This window comes from Cibotium barometz, chromosome 37, assembly GCF_041138505.1.
Source record: "Cibotium barometz isolate CiBa-2024 chromosome 37, ASM4113850v1, whole genome shotgun sequence".
NCBI lineage: Eukaryota > Viridiplantae > Streptophyta > Polypodiopsida > Cyatheales > Cibotiaceae > Cibotium > Cibotium barometz.
In genome coordinates this window covers 5674937-5692326 of record NC_141082.1, presented here as the reverse complement: position 1 = coordinate 5692326, position 17390 = coordinate 5674937, and the positions used below count along the sequence as shown (strand labels likewise).

Below are 17390 nucleotides of genomic sequence, written 5' to 3'. Positions count from 1 at the left end.
CAGTTTGGATGCACCACTATTCCCTCTCACCAACCAGGAAATTAACTTATCCAAGCCGATCTCTTAAGGCTGGAGACCATTGTTACATCGTTGGATCTACTGCAGCTTCCTATGAAGATGCAGTTTTACTAGGATCACTTTACAAGGCTTACAGAAAATGACTTCATTCAAAAGGTTGGCTATCTTTATAGACACATGTCACATGCCATGAGGATTGCGATCGGCCATATAAGAATCTCATCACATTGCCTAAGGGTGGAGACTGGGCAAGCATAGAGAGAACAGGATCTGACGATTCTGTTTCGCAAGAGGTTGAGACATAGGAGCACTATCTTTACAGATGCCCAATGTACTATGAGATACAAGGGAGGTTTCACTGCCTCTCAGGTAGGGATTTGGGCCAGTTTCTCGGGTTTTTTTAAATTCCGAGACCAGCGATGCCTCAGACTCTATCTGATTAAGCTGCGCCGCCACAGAGATCGGCTATGCAAAGAGACATAGGAGTAAACCCCAGATACCTCACGACCCACCATCAATAGTTCCTTTTATCCTATCGATGATGGAGACCCTCCACGATGACCATGACTTATCCCTCACCCCGATGCCCGTACTCGGTGGACCAGGCAACACACGTGCCACGGGTGCCACCCCGCCTCCCGAGCGTCTCCCTAGACCAAGTGTGTAAGATCCCCCCAAGATCTCCCTAAACACAAGCAACAAGATTAGTATCAAATAGAAGGGGTGCAGACTATCTCACCTCCCAACCGTGGGTCGGCGTCCGCAGACCACCCTCGAGCCCCTTGGGCTAAGGCACGTAGACCATGTCCCAAGCCACGCACAGGCTTGCCTCCATCTGACCACACTGGTAGGATATAAAACAATACGGTAGTCCACACAATAGGCTCACTTCATTTATATAGCCTCAATCAACCTATAAATAGCCATTGACTTCCGAGGTTAAGCCCCACTAACCATGTAGTTACTGTGAGGTATGTAACATACTTTCCCACCTAAGACATTTGAACTCTCCGAAAAGAATCCGAGAAAGTCCAGCCACATAAAGCAACCAGCTCCAAAATCAGGTTCACAGATGTCTAATCTTTCCACATAGTTACTTATATAGGATTCAGCTTAGTCATAAGCCATCACTCCTACAGGACTATCTCCGTGGAACAAAAGACAAGTTCAAAACCAAATCAAGGTCCTAAAAACCCCAACAACCTCTCAACCTCCCATGGAATTGGACAACCCAAAATCACGAAGACAATTATTGTAGGTAATCATATTACCTATCCACCCACACAAGGATACGGTAATTCCTGTTCCTTGTACCTAGGGGATCCATCCCCGCCCGTGCAACGCCTCAGAAATTTTGGGTATTCTATTGTAAGCATGCATATGAGTACCATAGTTCACACAAGCGAGTCTTTCTTGCAGCAGTAACAGTAGTAGGCACTCCTTACTCCTGTCCAGAAGTGCCTCTACAAAGAGGTGTCAAGATCACAAGATCAGCTTAGTCATAAGACACCGCCCCTACAGGACTATCTCCATGGAACAAAAGACAAATTCAAAACCAAATCAAGGTCATAAAGAAACCAACATCCTCTCAACCTCCAACTCCCATGGAATTGGATAGCCTGAAATCATGAAGATAATTATCATAGCTAATCATATTACCTATCCACGCCAGGATTGGGAAATTCTTGTTCCTTGTTCCTAGGGGATCCATCCCCCCCCATGCAACGCTGTGGAACTTTTGCGTACTCTCAAATACACAAGAATTTCCTCAGAAAACTTCCTTGGTGGGAACACTTCCTACCAGCGTAAAACTGCGCTCTATCATGAGCATTGTGTGCTGATTGAATCCTACAGTAACCAGCATCTCTGATAGAGCATTGTATGCTGATAGAATCCTGCAGTAACCAACACTCGTGCATTTCCATTAGGAAATCTCTAACTCCATAAATATGAATACATTGCCATTACCAGGGATCTTAGGCAAACTCGACCATTTAGATGCACCTCTCCCAATGAGATGGTTGCGCACAAACCTATACACGAAGCATATCCTCCAAAACTTGTTTCACCCTCTCTGTTTGCCCATCAAACTGAGGATGATTAGCAAATTTCTTGCTACCTAAGAATCATATAACTATCAGCAGGTATCTCAACATTCTCATCATGAGTATCATGAGAGAATGCATTCTCTAGTCCGAGCCAATATCTATTAGTGCACATCCATGCATTGACTATCCAATGAGTCATCATCCCTTTACCAAGGCTGACTGTTCATAAAGTCACACCTTCAAGTTCTACTAAAGTCTGAGGCAAACCTAGGCTACTTGAGTCTGTACAACTAAACATGACCTAGCTATCGCCAGGAGTCATATGCTCAGCATAAGCATAGGCAATTCAGACCAACCAAATGGTCTATTGGTCTCCAAATGCATATAACATTTCACTAAGAACTGATACATCCTTTTTGATGCTGTCTGACAGAATGAGGACAATCAACAAGAGCAGCAACTCAACCTAGTCATTCAATGACTACTGACGTGTCCAAAACTTCAAGTTCCTCTCAAACCCTGTGTCAAGGTAATCATGGTGCTCTATTCGATCTAGAATAATCCCACCAGTAAACACATTACCATATAGTCTTAGACATCTGCCACACAAACGGTGCCACCCTGGAAGAATAAATCACCCGAGAAATCAGCTGCTCTCAACATTAGTGATACATGTTTTGAGTATGGATCTTTGAAAAATAAATTTGCGCACCCATCTAGATCCACTGGCTAACTACTGAAACAATGTGCCTATCAGTTTTCTCCACTGCCACTCATAACAGTTCCATCATACTAATGACAAAACGAACCGTGTCATCAATCATCGATCCAATCATAGTTGCAATAATAAGAAACAACCCTCCAGTTGTTCACAATCCTTAATCTATTTCTTTCCCCTTCTTTGTAGTTGATTCACAATCAACGCTTTTCACCTTAATTTAACACCCAACCAAAAGTATAGATGCATCCAGAAACCCTACATGTAGCATATCCTATTGCTCCATACCACACCAAGATATACTCCATATAAGACCTCCTGTAGACCCATAAGCCCATGTTAGAGTGATCAATTCCTTCATGGAGCCGGTCAGGGTTAGTTCTGTACGTCATACGGATCAGATCGTACGTACGATTCGTACCGTACGTATCCGTACGATCAGGTATGATTTTGCTATTTTGTAACTTCTTGTCTACAATTTTTAAGTTTAGGAAGTATTTTTATAAAAAAAACGTACGAATATCGTACCGTACCTCAAAAAATTTTAAGGTACCAATTAGTACCGTATTTTATCATACCGTACCGTATCGTACCTTTCGTACTAACTAAGCCTGGAGCCGGTCTTGACACAACCAGACTTCTACTTGAATGTCGGCCACTTTTAGGTTAGACCCCCATAAATTTGCCAAGTACAACATTGCCTACAACCTTCTCCGTCAATCCTGTGGCTAGCATAAGTGCATAGCACTCAAAAATGACAAACCATGTGAGCACCACAAAGGACACTGTTCTCATAGCTACTCACTCGCACAATCACAGCCGCATATGGCAAGCCAGTCTCTGAGTATCGATACCACAGCTAAGTCGTACATAGGAATCTTGTGAAGAGCATAACACTTCCTCATTCCAATCAAAGGATCCATGGATAATTGTCGAAAAAACAAGAGAAGAATCGTAGGAAATCCCAAATACTACCCAGAACAGAATCATATTGTCTCTAATAAGAGACAATAAATCCCAATACAACGAAGTTCCCAATCGTATTGAGGAAACTCATCACCTTTCCACCCTTTGTATCCGCCCACCCCAAGGTATTGTCCCATCCAAGGGATCCAAAATCCCTTGATGATCAGGTCCTTTCAAAGAGCCTCTTCACCCACCAAAACCCTAGCATCTCATCCAGAAACACTAAGATGAGGCCAAGCAGAGAATGTCACGTGAGAAGACTGATCCGTCAAGAAAAGATCATCCAACATCTATTGTAACCTTGGGCTAAAACCTATACATAAGCCAAAGGTATCCTAGAAATCAGGTAATGGTCACTTTGTCATAAAGACATCGTCCTCAACTGTATGACACCTGGTTTAATTGTTAGACCAACCACATCATATGGTCATCCACACTCATTGGATTGCAGAAAGGATAGAACCTTAACTTGCACACTTCAGAATTACGAGATAAGTAAGAGTTAAACTAGCACACCTCAAGGAAAATCAAGAGGCACTATGGCCCATCTTCTAAAGCAATCTCATGTGTACATAGAGAAATCTCATAAGTGTGTCAAATCACATCCATGAATCACTCTTGATAGTCAAGACGTATTGTCACGTGCACCTTGCACTGGGGTACACAGTAACACACTGGCATGATCTTCAGTGCAGCATTTGTACAGAAGTAGAACCTTTTCTAGGATTATTTGTCGTACGTCGTGACCCCATTGTGAGCCCTCAATCCAAGGACAGTCAGGCACGAGCTACGTAGGTCAATCTCTGAGCTTTAGAGGTCAGTCAGTTGTCAGTCCTCTTAACCCACTTGGAGAAAGCATCATTCAAGAGCATGTATGTGTCAAGCTTAGCATGAGATGCATATAAAGCATTTTAAGTGCATTCATATAGAAGGGGGCCAGCCCTAAGGCCAGCCCCAAGGCAGGCCATACTTGGGCTTTGCCAAGCAGCCAGCCAGCATCTTGTGGCCAGCCGACAGGAGCTAGAGAACCGACCAGCATTTAATGCTGTCCGACTGGCACTTTTGCAGTCGTGAAGGTCCTTTCTACAGCTGATTGGACACTTCTCAGTCGTGGGACTGTTTGCTTCAGCCGACAGCCTCCGAGAGGCAGCAGACTGCTGTTTGAGGGGGTATAAAAAGCATGGCCTTATTTCCCCAAAGCATATTCAGATATTCAGCAGTGAAAATCAGCGCTCAGCAGTCCAGCTCATCACGAGGCAACAAGGAAGTTACTCTACATCTTAGCCAGCATATGTGCAGTCCTTCAGTCATCTGGACTTGCATGAGTGGCCGAGGAGAGCCTTCAGCAAAGCCTCGGGATAGCTCGATACCCCGCCGACGTTTGGGCCTCTTCGTCCTTGCGTTGGGCATTCATATCATTTGTACTCAGCATTGTACAGCATTTCTCCAAAGAATAATTAAGCAAATACTCTTGCTTGCAAGGGGGGGCCTTCAGTGGGTATTAGGCCCTTCAGAGCAACATGAGCAAGATTTGGCACAGGTGTTGCAACTCTTGCAGGACAATGAGTTGTTTATCAATGCCAAGAAGAGTGAGTTTGGAGTACAAGAAATCCATTACCTAAGATACATCATCAGATCTTCAGGTATTAGCCTTGATCCTGAAAAGGTAATGGCCATTCTCAATTGGGATGTTCCCACTACAACCCAGGAAATCCGCTCATTTGTTGGCCTTTGTTAGGCCTACAGCACACATATGGACAAGTTTTCTGACCTTTCAGCACCTCTTATTGACTTGCTCAAGGGCGTGAAGACTTGTCATCAGAAAGGCTCTAGAGGCATTCCAGGCCATGAAGAAAGTTGCCTCTGAGTCTCTAGTTTTGAAGTTGGCGTCATGGAATGATCCTTTTGAGGTGATTACCGATGCAGTAATGTTGCCATTGGAGCTGTTTTACAACAAGATGGTAGGCCAATGGCTTATTATAGCCGCAAGTTGAATAACGCCGAGAAGAATTATTCGGTGTATGACAAAGAGCTCTTGGGGGTGATGACCACTCTTAAACATTGGAAGCACTTCCTTTACGGGAGGGACTTTCACAGGCAGATCACCAGGCACTTAAATGGTTGCAAACCATGTCTAGTACTCAATGGAGTGACAGGTAGTCCCGATGGAGTCAATTGTTCCAACAGTTTGGGGGAATGATTGAATACGTTCCGGGCAAGCATAACCTCGTTGTCGATGCTCTCAGTCATAAGGGCAATATTCGAACATTGCAAGAGTCCACTGTGCTTGAAATTCAAGGCAAAGACTTAGATAGAATAAAGGCACAATATCCGGATTCGGCAAAGTTCGGGGCTCAATATCAATTGGCCCTCAGCTTCGACCCAAGCCATTACAGTATACATGATGGATGACTGTTTTTCAAGAACCGCCTTTGTATATTGAAAGACAAGCGTCAAGTCCTTCTCCATGATGTCCATGATGTCCATGATTCTCTGGTTGGGGGTCATAGGGATATCAACAGTACCTTGGAGAAGTTAGAAATGAAATGAAATGAAATGTTATATTAACGTCTTCAAAAGGCCATAATGACCTATGAGACCAAAAGTTACATCATGGTGGATGTGATACAATGTCTGGATAAAAAAACCCAGAAAATGAAAAATAAAGATGATACTACTGGCACCTAGAAAATGAAACTGGAACTGGAAGGTAAACAGAAACCCTTATAGGGTGTGAATATAGTGAGGGGGGGGTACGCTATGGAGGTGAGTGGAATATAGTGAGGGGATACAATATCATGTGGGACGGAGGGGTACACTATGGAGGTGCCTCCATCTCATAATATGTGCCGCATCGGACGTTGGCGGATCTCCTCAATATCCTCTGTGGTCAGCACCCTGACTGGGTGTCCCGCATGCCTCGCAAGAATAATCCGAATCCGCCGCTGCAACCTCCATCTATGCTGGGATGCCCTCCTCCGTAGTCGTGGGCGTCTGGACCACCCAAGCTCAATCGCACGATCAATCAGTGTACCTCTGGTGTGGGCGGTATCCATGTCTTGCTGCTGCTGTGGTCCATCTGGCGCAGTGATGGCTGGACTAAAGAAGTCTGTAATGTGCCTCTGAGTCTGGCTCTCTGTGCGCCTAAGCAGGCTATCTCTATGTCTCCGCAGCTCAAGCAAGAACAATCCCAAACACCTCTGGTCCTGGTACCCCATGACTCTGGAAAGTGGTCCAAAACCCTCTCTGAATAAACAGTGGAAACGACCACGTATCTCATAGTATGCAGTACAATGGCATATATAATGCAGCTCTGTCTCTGGCTCCCCATGGCATACTCGGCATATCCTGGCCTCAACTGGTATACCTCTATATCGGCCAATCTCAATCTCAAGCTGGTGTGAGGATGTGCGAATCTGACCAATAGCACATCATACTGCATGAGACAAGTGTACATCCATGTAACTAGGTCTGATCACAGAACCATCTGCTGTGAGCTGAAGAAAATGCTCTCTGTAGAAAGCCATCTTCGTTCAGTCGGTTGTATCCATGTCCTCCTAATGTCCAGCTGAACTAAATCCTGACGGATGAGTCTGGTAATCTCTGTCCGTGTGAGAGTGAGAGAGGGTGCCTCCAGAGAATACTGGAAGGGAGGCAATCTGTCCATGCTAAAACCATGTGCCTGGAACCAAGATGTCATCTGTCCATACCAACAAGCCGTGTCTCCCTGTAAAGCTAACTGTCGGGAGGACTCCATATCTGTCTCGGGGGAGATCCCACAAGCCATGTATGTAGGAGACTGATCTGGTAAGGCCTGAATCACCATAGGGGCAGCTGCCAGCTCTGCTCGAATAATCTCATGAGGTACCACGGCCTTGGCTCTAATAATCCTAGCAATCATAGATACCAAAGGCCTCTCCATACCTCTCCACCCGCCTGCGCTGTGATGGCCCACTGAAGGTCCCCATATCTGCACTCCATAAAGCATAGCTGATGTCACTAGAGTGTCAAAAAGCCAAAGTTTCGTTCGAGGTTCCTGAAACTGAACCTGCGAACACATCCTCTCCAAACCACCCAGGGCTGCATGTGCTCTAGTCAATCTAGTCTCTGCTGCTCTCCTCATCGAAAACACTGGCCCACTGAATACTACCCCAAGATATGTGTATGCATCTGTATACTCCACAATCTCCTGCCCATATGTAAATGTGGAAGCTGATCGCCTAACCCACTGTGGCGTGGTGTTAAACACCATAACCTTGGTTTTGCCAAGGTTGACAGACAATCCACTATCATGTGCAAACTCATGTAAAGCATCCAGATGACGCTGCATACCCTCGGGGGAGTCAGAGATCAACACAATATCATCAGCATATAACAATAGTGGGATCCATGTACCTGCTAGCTGGGCTCCTCTGTCCCCCAATCTCTCAATGTAGTCAGAAGCCTCATCCACATACATACCAAACAATGAAGGAGATAACGGGCAACCTTGCTTCACTCCTATAGTGGAGTGAACCAAAGTAGAGACCCCCTCTGGGGTGCGTACCTGTCCTGCAACTGATCTATATAAAGCCATAATCTCCCATATGAGCTCTGTGGGTACCCCCATCTCTTGTAATCGCCTCATCAATCTGGCTCTGGGCACTGTATCAAATGCTTTGCGGAAGTCCACAAAGCTACAATAAATCCGTCGCCCATGCAACATGCCCTCCTCAATAATGGCCCGCAGAGTCAAGATGTGGTCAAGAGTAGAGAAACCTCTCTTGAACCCTGCCTGTCCCTCTGCTCGAATGCCCTCTCTCTCTGCCCATCTACTCAACTGCTGCTCAAGAATGGATGCATACAATCGTGCTAGTGTGTGACCAATCATAATAGTGCGATAATTCCCTGGCTCCATAGGGTCCCCTGACTTGAAGATAGGCACAATGGTGGACCTACTCCAAGTCTCGGGTAAGCCTTCGCACATAGCACGATTGAACATCACTGCTAGAAGCTCTGCCAGCATGTCTCTCGCATGAATAAAGTGCTCAGCGACCAATCCATCATGATCATATGCTCTCCCAGTCTTCATCCTATCAATGGCCTTCCTTACCATCTCTGCGGTAAAGAAAGTACATGTCTGTGGGCATGGTGCTGGCGGGTCAGGAAAAGGTGTCTGTCCAAGAACTGTATATAGAGATGCTGCATAACTACCCCAGACCTCCGTAGAAGTGATGGCCAAAGCAGGGGAGGACTCATGAAACAGACGCCAAGCCTCCCTCGAATCCTGGCTCAAGAACAGCTGGTATAATTCCTACTCTAGTTGAGCAAGGAAGGCCCGTTTCTTCCTTCGCACAAGGCGTCGGAAGGCAATACGTGACTGTCGGTGAGTAGTGACTCCCAAAGCAACCTCCTGCTGCAGTCGGGCTCTGGTCTCTCTGCACTCCTCATCATACCAGCTGTTCTGGGGCATACATCCAGAACGCTGTCTCTATCCAGGCTGAGTATGTGGATATGCCTCTCTCGCTGCATCCTGTAAAGTCTCTGTCAGTATATGGGTCAACTCCTCCAAAGGTCTCCCTGGCTCCTCTGTGTACAGACGTCTATAAATCCCATCTATGTAGACAGCATCAGTCTCTGAGGTAAAAGTATATCGAGTGTGATCTGCCCCTCGTGTCCTCTGAGCTGTGGTAAAGTGAAAAGAGATAGTCAATGTCAACAATGCATGATCCACTACTACCCCAATGGGCCGAGATCCAACTGTGAAGTCCTCAATGCATGAAACAAAGCTCGGCATAGCCATAACATAATCCACTGTGCTAGCACCATGTCTATGTGGAAAGCAAGTAAATCCAGCTACTAACGGAAACCTCTGCAAGCCATTAAGTATGGCCAACCCATGTGCAGTCCCCATATCTACCAAATATCTCCCATACTCTGTGCACTCCACATCCTGTGAGCGTCTGTCTAATCCCATATCCAGAGTGTCCAGCTCTCTCAGCATCTCCTCCGAGGTATCATAAAAGGCTGTCTGGCGATTGCCCGTCCGGGCATTAAAGTCCCCTAACAGGATGATGTCTCCATCCCCATATGTCATCATCTAGCACAGAGAAAGGAGTCTGCCCTCTAGGTGCTGCATATGTCGATGTACTAGGAACAAAATAGCATATGGCAATATAAAGGAATCTGCCTGTGTCAGCCCTCAGTCTCACCCACATATATCTGGCCTGATCATCTCTCCGAACGATGTGTAGAAGCGGTTGCAGCTCCTCCCTGAAAAGAACTGCCACCCCCCCTGATCCTCTACTACTGTGTACCGATCTCGTCCCTACTCTGCAAGCTGTCTCCCATCTGTATCCTGTCACCTGTGGCATCATCTGACCAGGGGCCTGGTGAGTCTCCGAGTAGAAGACTATATCTCTATCTTTAAAGCTGTCCTCAAAGGCACCTACATCAAGTCTGAGGGATCCATTGCAGTTCCAGGCTGCCAGCTTTAATTTGGTCCCATAGGTCTCGCACCGTCATGTAGAAAGCACTGCTCTCCTCGGTGTAGCCAAGAGAGAGGGTGGTTCTCCCAGAGCCACATATGCCAAGACGATCCATTTGCAACCACAAGAAGGGTATCGCGCGATCTTATTAGTTCATATATAAAGATTTGTCTACCATGGTGACATTTTTTAATGCATGAAACTGAAGCTACTATTGGGCGTTGATGATGTGTATGGGGATGCCATAGCACGTAATATTGCAATGCATGATTGAGTTGATGATTTGAAGCTATGTGAGTAGAGACTCAAGAAGTCGAGATTGCACTTGGGTTTTTGTAAATTTGGGAAATAATCTGAACTTTCCAATGGTATATGTTTCTAATGTATTAGTGGTCATGCAGATTTCTTGGAAGTCTTCATCCAAGAAGCAGCCAGCTCGTTTATATTCATTCCTTCTATCCAAGGGAGTGCAGTTGCCCAACTGGCTAGTGTGTGTGTGTGTGTGACATGTGTGTGTGTGTGTGTGTGTGTGAGAGAGAGAGAGAGAGAGAGAAGGGTGTGTGTGTGTGTGTGCTCGCCTGCGACCTGCTCGTCTGCTGCTCGCCTGCTCGTCTAGGACTTGCGACCTGCACGTCTTCTTGCGACGTGCTTATTGCAACCTGCACGTCTGCTTCTTGTAATCTACAGCATCACCTCTTAATTTCTGCCTTTCGATTCTCTTCTCTGTACATCCCCTTCTGAGTGTGTGTGTGTGTGAGAGAGAGGGTCTGTGTATAGTGAACTCTGCAGTCATGGCGGCTGTTTATGCAACAACGTTTTGAAGTCAACAATTCAGGGGTGCTCCATAACAATGAAGATGCTCAGTTCGTTTATGATGTGTTGCATGATGAGTTTGAACATATTCAGAGAACTAGGGATAAGCCTGTACCTACTCTCAAATACAAACTCAAGCTGCCTTGTGTGGTCTTGCCAATTAGAAAATATTTGCAAAATTGCAATCATAGTGTTCTTTCTGGGTAGAATGCCCATGGCAAGCGATGTTGCACAATGGCTTTAGTCTTTACTAGGTGGCAATTATGTGGAGGGAGTGTATTACGCAGATAAAGGATTTTATGGTGTTGGTCACCGAAAATCAATATAAGCTGCAGATGCTAGAAAAATCACCATTGTACTTTGGAAATCAAATGGTGCATATCTTACCGTGGATGCCCACTAAAGATTATCAAGGACTTATCAAACATAGATGCCCAGTATGGGTGGAAGTAGTCAACTTTTCCAATTACATGCGAGAGGATTTGCTCGGGCTTGCTGCTTCTCTTGGTAGAGTCATATGCCCACCTCATCCTTGGGGTAATAGGAACAGGTTTTGTATACTTTTGGACACAACTCAACCCACGTCCTCATCCATTGTAGTGGAAGTAGATAAGGTTCATATGGGTGAAGCTTACCATGAGTTGAAATGGGATGTATTTGTTCGTGTATGTTACACGTGGTAAATTTGGTCATATGGCCACTCAATGTCCCACAGTGTTGCATCCTCCACCTCTCACAGTCGACATCAAACGTCAATGTGAAAGTTCAGGCACCTCCGGTCGGTCGCAGGCGGGCAAACTGATAAGGCAAAAAAAACAGCCTCATCTCTTGCAAATGCAAATGTATCGTATTCATAAGGTGTGCAAAAAGACAAAGAAAAAGGAAACAAAAATTGGCAAATGATGGTTGGCAAAGTTCAAACACCTAAAAGACTAGTGTCGCAGTGCAGGCAACCATTGCCAGCACGAAACTGGGCCCTGGATGCTTCCTTCTCGCACATGGCTGTGTCAAATTTGCAAAATAATATTGTGGGCAAGAAGTGGGAACAAATGGTGGAGCTACATAGAGCGCAGACTCTTATGGAAGTGCAAGAGATGGAATTGCTAATGCAGGCACATGAAGATGAAATGCAAGAAAATATGTTGCATAATGATAATGGGGAACACATGCCAATGGCAAATGGCTTAGTAGGCCGTGTCATCTATTTTCTTGTACATATTTCTCATGGTAGTCCCTCTTAAATGCTTTATGTACAATGTCAATGGCCTTTGTGACGTAAATAAATGGAGGCATTTTTGTTATTATGTAAATATGATGAAACCGGATATAGTTTGCTTGCAAGAACATAATCAAAATGAGTTTGTAGCGCAAGTAGGTCACTTTGCTGGTTATGGCATCTTTTATGCAGGCCTGGGTGCATATTCAGGAGTTGTCTTGTTGGTCAGACATGAGTTACAACCGGTTTTAACACATAATGGCCTGGATGGTCGTTGGTTGGTGGTTTAATGTCTGATTAATGCTGAGATGTACGAGTTTGCAGCTCTTTATGCGCCAACTACTTCAGCCAAGAGAGCAACGTTATGGGCAGAGATTTGTGTCTACCCTTTGCTGCATAATACTTTCTTGTGTGGGGATTTTAACAATGCCCCTCAGCAAGGGGATAACTCGTCTTTGGACATTCGCATACGCTAGCTTCTAAGAGGTTCCATTGAAATGCAATGATAAATACTTTACGGGCTGTTGATTTGTGGACTCAAATGTGCCCTGAAACGGCTTCACTTTCCACCACTGGGCTTTTTCTCAATATCGAGCCCGCTTGGATAGATTTTATATGCAAAATTTGGATGGATCACTCACAAGTGTTATCTGATCATGTACCATTGTGGATGGGGCTACTATACTTCGGACTGCAATTAGATGATCGTCCTTTATACCGCTGTCATATGCTTCTCATCAATAACCATTACCTCTCACATGACATTTTCCATGATTTGGTCAAAGAGGTCATTACACCGCTTAAGTTGCAAATGCTCGAAAGTAAGGATGTGGCATGGTATCGTTTTGTTCAGAGGATTCAACTCATCATTAGAGACTATGGTCATTGGTATATGCATGAAAAAAAATAGAGAGTCCACAATGCAAAAGCAACTTGTCGAGCTCTAGTGGAGCTTTCTTACATGAGGAATCTTTCAGTGTCTGAAGAGGAGGATTTATACAATGCAAAACATGTTCTTGGTGAAAATGACTGACGTAAGCTAGAAAAATGGCAAGTCAAAGCCAGGCAACGGCCATTCAAGGATAAGGGATGCCCTTCAAAGGATTTCTTCAAAAGCTTACATTTTGAATGCCAAAAAGACACCATTAAACGCATCAAGACCTCGACGCAAACTTGGACATGTTCCAAACAACAATTGACTGATGAGTGTGTGTCCCACTATGCGCATGTCTTTGCTACTACAAGTCCTGCTAATGCGCAAGTTCAGGCAGCCAAGGGTTAGTTGCTCTCTCATGTTTCATGCATAGTATCCTAGGAAGAGGCACTCTCTATGGAACAATGCTTCACGGAGGAAGAATTGCAAGAGACGATAAAACAATTGGGCACTTGGAAATCTCCAGGTTGGGATGATGTATTTTTGGAAAAGAGGCACATTGCTATGGCAAGATGTTACCATTGCATGCTACACAATGAGACAGTGCCTCATTTGCTATGGTATTGCGATTTCTCTTGTGCCCTCCTGGACAGACTCTCAAGGCATCTTCGCATGCGATTCCCGAGAGCTCATTTTGGGAAGACATTTGGGCTTTTTGCTCAGATTCCACAATGATATACCAACTTCGAGGTATTCTTTGCTTTGACTACTTTTTGGGCATTGTGGACAATATGGCAAAATAGAAATCAGATGCATTTTGGACACATTCCTCTTGATCAATACACCTACTTCAGACGCTTGTTGAGACAGTCTCTACATGACTATCGAAATTTGCAATAAATAGACAACCAGCAATACTTCTTTGACTGCTTCTAGGCAATCAATTCCATGGGCCCTATATAGGGACCTCAGTTGTATCATGATGTTTTGTTTGTGGGTTTTCACCTCACAATGAGGTTTCCCACTGGTAATATAAGAATTACTAAAAAAAAGTGTGTATGCGCGGCACTCATGTGTGAACGCTTGCTAGCCTTCATATGGCTGAGTCAGCTCTTCACCTTTGTAGATCTCTGCTATGCATGATGAAGTTGATGATTTAAAGCTTTGTGAGTAGACTCAGAAAGAAAGAAAGAAAGAGAGGGAATTCTACAAAAGGCCAAAATAGCGTATGTGGCTTGGAAGTAGTAGATAGGTTTTTGTGCATGATGAGATTCGGAACTTTTTAGACCAAGGACAGCAGTTGAAATTTATGCTAGTTCAACTTAGATGGATCATGATAAAAAATAGTGGGATGGGAGACTAAATTATTTTTTTTATGCAGGGCTTTTTGGATGGTTAAAGCGAGCTCTATATTCCTTGCAAGTTGTATTGGCGTTGCAACTTTTTATATGATTGTATTCGTTTCAAGAGGAAGTGACATAAAGTCGTTGAGTAAGCTTTTGCAACGCCAGTTGAATCAACATGCAGAAAGTATTGACTGACTTCATTCACTTGTGGATGGAGGATGCCTTCATTTGAATGAAACATGGCTTTACACACACACACACACACACACAAAAAAAAGGCTTTTTAGGGGTTGTCTTGCTCGTGTGTGTTATATATATATATATAAAGCCATCATGAGATACCCATATTAAGAGATACCATCAAAGGCAACTCAAATGTTCAGAGAGCTTCACATGAAATTTGTGCCTCTAATGAAATGAATTTCTCGCCGTAATATTATAATGTGAATTGCTTATTTTTTAAGTCAGTTTCTCTTTGAAAGCAACATAGTTATGAAAAGTTGTCACCTTCTCATGAGTCGTCATCTGAACTGGTTCCAAAAATTCAGGAGATTATTATTTATACAACCTTTTATTCATGCAATTAAGCAAGGCCAACTGGTGTCGCCTACTCGGTGGTCCACCAAGTATTATCTGGAAATTCGGTTTTTAGACCGTGTGTTTGAATTGATAATGATACATATAACTAAAAGGAGTATACCTTAATAAATGGTAAAACCCATATTTTTCAACATGTGATTATGGGTTTACATAAATTTTTCTTTTAAGGTTAGCGTTAGCATTACACAGTTGATTGATTGATATTAGCTTAACGTGTCTTGCTTGACTATGTATTAGGTAAAAACAACTAGGTTATGAACTTCTCCTCAGATTTCCTTGGATCATCTTTGTTCAATTATGAAGGCTTCTACAGTCAATGGTTGCCACATGTTGTTCTTTCAATGCTTCCAATATATATGTTGTCAATGTTTAATTATTGTGCATGTATGATATCTAGGCATACCTATCTAGTATTGCCTTGTAAACTTGGCCAAAATCCAAGTAATTCCTTTAAGCTCTTTCCTTTTGAATCAAATCAAATATATTGCTCTTTACGGTTTATGCGATGTGTGTCTTAAGAAACCCATGTTACCATCACAAACAAGTCCAAGGTTTTGAGACATATCATGCTAAATAAATGAGGTCAAATAACTAATTTACTTTTCAGTATTAAATTAATAATATTAACAAACTCACTCGTAAGGATTTTAATGTTAGCCATGCATTCAATTCTAATAATGTTGCTAATGAAAGGGAAACGAACGTCAGTCAATAAGGTTGCTAACAAAATAGTAGACACAATGTTGTTACATTAAAAGAAACACAAGCGCATGCTTGTCTTTACAAAAAAATGTACTTATTTCATGTCATATCTTGAAGACTAGTAAACCAAATTCAAAATTAATCATGGACTGAGGGGGTGATCGATGCAGCAAGGCAAGAGGGTTGTAGTGTTAAGAGATTACCTAAGGTTTTGGAAGAGGTGGCTTGGCATGTTGATAGATTCAAGGTATCCTCATCTACCAACAGCACAATAACCATCTCATGGGGAAGTTTGGGTGTTGCCTAGTTCTTTTTTCCCAATTAAGTATACAATCAATGATAGTAATTTTCTCTTGAGGACAATTCTCTCTTTCATTGTACTTGCGGGGCTCACATAAAACTTTCAAGATGTAAGTTTCATTCTAAGATAAGTTTTAGCTTCAATACAAGCAATGACTATGAATTGGGAATTGTTCTCACCATGGTGATAGTGGTTGTAGATGGTGGAAGGGGTGGGTAGTTTAATGAGGTTTGTGTTTTTCAAGGAAAAATATTTTGGCTAGTCCTCGTGTCAACCAAGGTGGGCCACATAGCTTGGTAGTCTTTCTAGGGGAACTCTCTCACAAGGCGTGTCTTCCATTCCTAGTTTTGTTTCAAATGGGTCGAGCATGAGCAGGGATGTGGTTTCGACACCATCCCATCATGCAAACCTTGTCCTAAGCTTTTATGAAAGAACATCCATAGTTTGGCAAGCTTTAGAAGGGGCTTATACTCTTGGTTCTCATTGTCACCATCCAATATCTTGTTACAAGCTCTACATATATGATGTGGAGTGAGGTTTAGTGTTGCATGTTGTGTAAATATGGACTAAAACGATCCAAACTGTTGTGTCATACTCATTGGCATGAAACCTTGACCCATGGGATGTCTTTCTTATTTTCAAGTTTATTTTCAAGGGATTGGTTACCCTTGCGTATGTTTATGTGAGTGGCTTCCCAATTATGAAGCAAGCTTATGTCTCTTGTAAGGCCTTTCTGAGGATCATGGTGTACTCAGGTTCAACTATGTTCCTATCTATAAGCTTGACCACGAGGTTTATGTGGTGGACTTCCTTAGGCTTGCCAGCAATCCTTAGGGATTATGCTAACACCAACACCACCATCCAAGGTTGTAAAGACCAATATTCCTTTATAAATAATATGTAACACGATATTCATTTTATTATTTTCAAAATAGTGTCCAAGTTTTTTCATGGGTACTTTTGGTTGCCCCTTTGTTTTGGGTATGGAGGGAGACTGCTTAAGCTCATCCTTCTCCTCTTCATGTTAAGGAGTGTGGGCTCTTAGGTTCCTAATCATCCACTTGGATAAGTCTCTTCAAAGTTGAGAATTTCCTTATAAAAGAGAACTTATTGAGACTCAAACTTCCCAGGATAAGAAGTTTGTGAGGTGTACTATCTTCCTTGGGTGATATTCATGCTTACTTGGTTTGTACTCACTCGAAAATGGGCTTGGATTTGCCAGCGTACAAGAGATGTAATTTAATTCTAACCTAGGAAGCGATACCTCTAATGGGGTCAAAATGAAGTAGTCCAATCACCTTCGGTGAATTAGTTCCAGAGG

At 43.5% G+C, this 17390-nt stretch overlaps 1 protein-coding gene across 9 annotated transcripts in view; it reads left to right on the top strand.

Moving 5' to 3' along the window:
- LOC147616858 (uncharacterized) overlaps positions 1 to 14900 on the top strand; it is a 146347-nt gene extending 131447 nt beyond the window's left edge. For 6 of the 9 annotated variants that reach the window (XR_015262342.1, XM_086776501.1, XM_086776499.1 and 3 more), the window contains one exon: positions 14502 to 14900. Coding sequence is in view for 6 of the 9 variants with exons in the window: in XM_086776501.1 (XP_086632627.1) it covers positions 14502 to 14661 (160 nt within the window). In the remaining 3 variants the exon portion in view is untranslated. Of the gene's footprint in view, positions 1 to 2499; positions 2596 to 10618; positions 11500 to 14501 lie in introns of those variants that run through there. The other 3 variants (XR_015262341.1, XR_015262343.1, XM_086776500.1) reach the window with 2 other exon arrangements.
- Positions 14901 to 17390: the final 2490 nt, after the last annotated feature.